This window comes from Portunus trituberculatus, chromosome 37, assembly GCF_017591435.1.
Source record: "Portunus trituberculatus isolate SZX2019 chromosome 37, ASM1759143v1, whole genome shotgun sequence".
Classification (NCBI taxonomy): Eukaryota; Metazoa; Arthropoda; class Malacostraca; order Decapoda; family Portunidae; genus Portunus; species Portunus trituberculatus.
In genome coordinates this window covers 14562939-14568832 of record NC_059291.1, presented here as the reverse complement: position 1 = coordinate 14568832, position 5894 = coordinate 14562939, and the positions used below count along the sequence as shown (strand labels likewise).

The 5894-nt window shown below is 45.4% G+C and overlaps 1 protein-coding gene across 1 annotated transcript; it reads right to left on the bottom strand.

Moving 5' to 3' along the window:
• Window positions 1-1627: 1627 nt before the first annotated feature.
• Window positions 1628-5670, bottom strand: LOC123514360 (gamma-butyrobetaine dioxygenase-like). The gene is made up of 9 exons (XM_045272230.1): window positions 5516-5670; window positions 5307-5400; window positions 4171-4364; window positions 3670-3801; window positions 3361-3554; window positions 3068-3173; window positions 2703-2917; window positions 2429-2589; window positions 1628-2234 (listed from the first exon to the last, which is right to left on the bottom strand). The coding sequence occupies exons 1-9, from the start codon at window positions 5600-5602 to the stop codon at window positions 2086-2088; spliced, it is 1332 nt and encodes a 443-aa protein (XP_045128165.1). The 5' UTR covers window positions 5603-5670; the 3' UTR covers window positions 1628-2085.
• Between the last annotated feature and the right edge of the window lie 224 nt (window positions 5671-5894).

Genomic DNA, 5894 nt, shown 5'->3' with positions numbered 1-5894 from the left:
GCGTATCGTGTGCGTGCGTGTTACAGCGTGTCTTCATTCCCACGCCTTGCAGTCTCGCAGCTTGACAAAGAAAGTGTCTTTTTTTTTTTTTTAGGACCTTTGATTAACTGCAGGCCAAAGAAAAGTGCCATGGAGATCGGAAGTTACATTTGGTGCAGAACTTTCCGAACCACACCGAGAATAGATATGTAATGAGAATATATAGTACACCTTTTGACTTTTTGCATGACATAACTAATAACACGTGGACAGACTATTGTGTGTGTGTGTGTGTGTGTGTGTGTGTGTGTGTGTGTGTGTAGAGCTCTCTTACGTTCATCCAACGCATCCCCCGCATGGAAATTATGATATTCAGTGTAGCATTCCCGCCGCCAGTAATGGATATTGTTGGTGATCACCGCATCAGCATCAAGGCGCGCTGACCAATACAGGGAATAAGTGGAAGCGATACTGTGTCTGTGACCCAAAAATATCAATATGAACTTAGATCCAGGTCTGTTTTTGTCCCGTTCGCCAACACGTAGTTTACTTATTAGTAGAAGCAGGCAGGTTAACAAATTCACAAGTGATTTGACAAACGGCCATCTGAAGTCTATTTTCTTTTTTCTTTTTTTTAACTGGCGTCTTTAGAATCCTTCAATATATATGTGATATTCCTGCTGCTTCTCAATTTGATCAATCATTAAACAGCTTGCAATAGTTCACAGCAATCTGAACCAACTGCTCAACTCAAAGGAAGGACAGTAAACCAGCCAGTCAAACTGCTGGACATATAAAGACACGCGTCTAGATAATCAACACAGATTAAGCAAACCGTTACCGTGGCCCATTATGCTCTCTAAACCCCAAATGTGTGCGGTGCCTGGCTCCCGTCACCCACCATGTTTAACAAAGAGAATCCACGGCTCACAACAAGCAATTGAAATTTATACAAATGTTTACTGTGCATTTATTATCCAATGAAGTATAACTGTCACACAGAATGTTTAACATTTTATCTTTTCTTTTCGAAAACCACTTGTTATATCTAGTTTTCACAGGTATTCTTCAAAATCAAAAACGTTTTATAAGAATATTAAATTTTTATTATGTTTGTCTGCACCTCCTCGCACCGCACTGCTTCCTTCATAATAATAACACGAAAACAGTCACAGCATAACACAGTCCTCTACAAACAATGTTGCCAAGAGAGAAATTATTATATAAGTATTATCGTTTCTTTTTTCCTATTCATAAATATTGACAGAAATGTGCGGTGCGTGCCGGGAAACACAAAAGGTTTGTGGTTTGGGATGATCATGGAGGCGAAAGATGGCAGACACACGCACGCACGCGGCAGCCTCAGGGTGCTCATGCAGTGATGAAATGAGCGCCCACCCAAGAGGATCGGCGATAAGCAAAATAGTTTATATTGAGTGTCCTCCTTGGGAGGAATAATACACGGCGAAATGTTTTATGAATGAAAATAAAATTATCATGAAAGAAAACAATTATCAGTTTTATAATGACCAGCGCTCTCTCTCTCTCTCTCTCTCTCTCTCTCTCTCTCTCTCTCTCTCTCTCTCTCTCTCTGTCTCTGTCTGTCTCTCTCTCTCTCTCTCTCTCTCTCTCTCTCTCTCTCTCTCTCTCTCACACACACACACACACACACACACACACACACACACACACACACACACACACACATACATATAGGCAAGTTATATGTGACCTTCAGAAATGATGATGCTAGAGGCAGCCGCTGCAATGCACTGGCTCGTTATCTTCAGCGAGAAAAAACAGCACAATGTATGCATAAATAGAGTGATGTGGAAGATGTACCTCAACAAATCTATGATTTGATAGTTATATAAAGGAAAGGAAAAAGAAGTTGATAACATACGATTCACACACTGGGTCATCTAGCTAATTACTGCACAGTTGATGGCTCCCTCTCCTGCACCATGAATACTGTATTAACAACCATCCCAAGTCGTTACACCTCTTCCCGTGATACTGATCCCATCCCTCTTGACACTCAAAACACATGTTCTACTGCACAACATCTACTGGAACAAACAGCTACAAAATTTGAAACCTTCATATTCAGCACCCAAACTTCTCCTGAAGGCGGCGTCGGCGGCAGCGAGCCTCGTCCCAGTCGAGGTAGGAGGACTCGATGTGGCGCTCACTGTTGGCTTCGTAGCCCTCACGGCCGTGCAGGCACCGCACGTTGTCCAGGGTCATCATGTCACCTGTGGGAGCAGCAAGCATTAGTCTGCGCTTCGATGCGTGTATAGCATGGCATGGCATAGTATAGTGCAGAGCGGTGCAGTGCAGTGCAGTGCAGTGCAGTGCAGTGCAGTACTATACTGTGATGTGCAGTACAGTGTAGCATTACAAGAAGAGTTATCTCGCCCCGCCAAAGGTCCACGGCAGCAGTACTCACCCTGCTCCATCTTGAAGGTCATGGCGTTGGCGTACAGTATGTTGTGGAAGCGCTTGTAGGCAGCGTAGTATTTCTTGACCTCCTGTGGGGGAAGGTCCATGTGGGAGTCGCGAATGGCGTTGTTAACGGCGATCTGCACCACCTCGTTGTTGCCGTTAACTCTGAGAGAGTGGGGAGAAGAAGGGGGAGGTCAGGGACGGAAAAAAGAAAAGTTAGCTGATCATAGTCAAGGTGCAGTAAGGTGACCTAAGGCAGAAACACGTGTGTCGCTCACCTGATGACCGGGAACTTTGCAATCTTGTAAAACTCGGGCATCTCCCAGCTGTAGTTGGCGTGCCCCTTGTCCCAGAAGTACATGTCGGTGGAGGAGAGGATCTTGAAGTCCTCTGGGTGGTTCCTGCGCAGCTCCTCGGCGGCAAACAGTCCGTCAGTGACGATGCTCTCCCCGCCGGCGCCGGGGTGCTGCGCCACGCATTGGATGAAGATGATCTGCGCAAACAAACAACGTTAGTGGCTGTCAAAGAATGTGTTCCTGAGGTTCAAGTTATTGCATTATCACTGCATGTGTCGTGGCCTAAGAAGAACCAGAAGGTCTGCCGCTGTTTGCTGGCATTTGTAGTACTTTTGTAACAGACGTACCCCGGGCATGTGTTCGTACTGCGGCAGGTCGTTGTGCATGCCCAGCTTGGCGTTGGTGAAGGCCACGTTGTTGGTGTTGGGACGGTTGATGACGGGCGAGTGTGGCCTGTGGAGAGAGTGGTGTTAGTTTCTGTGTGATGCCGTGACGCTTTGCTTTTACAATGCAGGAGGGCGCAACACCGACCCAGCTTGAATTCTTCAGTGAAAGTCACTACCAAGGAACCGAACTGTGTAACATTAAATATCTCATTTGTAACAACTGTGTCAAGGAGGCTGAGGAGGCGAGGACTCACCCGTAGTGGGACTGCTTGACGTAGGCAATGTGCTCGATGAGCTCCGGTCCTGCTATATCTTTCTCCGGTGTATTCCTCACCATGGCTGATCCTTTGCGCTCCATGGTAAGCAGCCAGTCCAGCAGCTCACGGTCGTCAGCCATCAGTATTCTATAGTCGTACTCCTTCATGGTGTGTTCGGCGCCCCACGCTTCCTGCAATACATCCATGTCTTGTTATAATGATCCTTTCAATCCGTTCTGATTCCAAAATATTGATTGATTTACGATTAGCGTAACTTAGAGAATTGACCTTTGATATAATGCTAACCTTTCGAACCGCGTATCTCATCTTGTGCATGGCGCGGGAGGTGGGCGTGAAGGCTCTGTCTTTGAGCCACTGGGAGGGATACTCGCCTATGTGGCCATCACTCCACTCCACCGTCAGTCCATTCTCGCTTTCCTGTTGGAATGATTTAATTCAGTAGGATAATACAGGTTTGAAGATACAAGACCCAAAAAGGCGATAAACTTCACAAAGAAGAAAGCGAACTTAAAGATATGAGACAGCAAGAATCCACAAATTATGTGAGCAGGCTGTCAACGAAGAAGAGTGTTATGTGGGTCAAAGATAAGGGTAAGTCATGATTACATGGAGGGAGATTACAGAAATTTCTGTAACTGCAAAAGTTAACATGTCCAAAAAAGCAGACCACAGATATAAATGTTACAGACAAATTAAGGTCGAACAAGGCACTGGTAGGACGCATGGAGGAATCTCAGTACAAGATCAGACGGTGAGGGTCACTAGTAGGTCACGGAAGGTCAGTACCTGAACTTTGGTCGGATGAACATCAATGTCAAGGTCGTCCATGAGGAGCTTCCTGCCCAGGGCCTCGACGCTGAAGCACTGAGGACACTGGCAGTTGTCCCGCAGCCATACGAAGGGTAACTGACCCTCAGTGCCGTCTCCAAACTTCACCGTCAGAATGTCCTTCCGAACAACTGCAGATGCAACGGTACAAGCTGGAGGAGGGAAAGAGAGAGAGAGTGGGTTAGTTGATGCTTCGAATATAGAAATGTTATTAGGATGTTCACTGTCTTAAAGTGGTGAGGTGATACGGCTTGCGTGTGTGGAATCTGACACATAAGTTGGAATCGTGGCCGTGTTTTGGACCGTTCCCAAATGTCAAAACAGAAGTCCATCTTAAGAAGGATTTCAAAAGATTCCAGAAGTAAATGTCGAATCAATTATTGATCTTCCCTTGGGAAAGGGAATCAAGTATATATTCATGAAGATCTATACAAGATTCATTTATATGTAAAAGCACAAAAAAGTAGTTTCCCTTTCTGGACGCATATTTTTTTCCCCAATCTAGACATCAATTCAGCAACAAGTGAATTCCTTTTGGCTCTGATCCACATCAGTTTACAGTCATGTTTCCAGACTAAACATCAAGACTACTAACTTTGTCAAACATCTATTTGCAAAGAATTATTCATCAGTAATATAAACACTAATGAGAATAAATTCATTAATGAGCATTTAATATTCTCAACATAACCGCTTCTTTCCATTAACTTCCATTGGTGAGATTCCGTGACTCATTTTCCATTTAGTTCCCAGTAAATAAGCTGCCAGGTCTTAACTGTCTGTTGCTACACAACAACAACAACAGCTGGGAAAAGTAATTTCGTACTTCCGCGTCTAGATTCTGTTATTATTTTTTTCCCCCAGTGAGTGTGTTTATTGCGCTGCTGTCTCTTCTTTTGGGGTTGGCAAACAGTTACGAGTCTCCTTCAGTATTAACTCTTGCACTGCCTCTTCCCCACAGCTGGTGCCGCTGCTGCAGCTTAACTATGAACTATTTGTAACACCAAAGTTTACAAAGAACTAATTACCGCAGTGGTTTCATATTCTCTTTTCATTAATTTCAGAACTAATTTAGGATGTTGGTCGGGCTTTACCTGGAGTCTCGTGTTGGCGGGCGGCGGCCTGCTGGTAAGCTGCAGCGGCAAGACTCACGCCTCTCTTCTGAGCGATGCAGTTAACTGGCCTCGCCTGGCAAAAGAGAAATATATAATCACATGCTTTTAAATCAAAACACAAGAAACCATTGTGCAGATCACGTGTCATGAAGTAACGGGCAGCATGAAATGACAACGCGAGTCTTTACCGAAGCTGTGAGCAGTGCAGGGCGGCAGACGTTCCTCAGGACTCCACCGGTGGTCAGGGCAGCGCGGAAGCATCGCTGGGAAGACATAATGGCAGGGTGTGGCAGTGAGGGGAGGGGTGGATGAGGCGGCACTGAGGGAGGTGTGTGCCTGTGATAGCATTAGCACTGCATATATACCCCTCGCTGCAGGGGTTGCCACTACGGGTGACTGGGCAAGGCACACACCGTCTTGCATAACACTCTATGAAACACCGTGACCTTGGCTTGCAATTACTGGTCTCTGGAAAACATGATGCGTAACAATAGAAAAATGCAGGTAAAAACACGGTAATAATAAAAGAGCAGGAGAGAGTAACAACTATAGTAGCTTATCACCTTC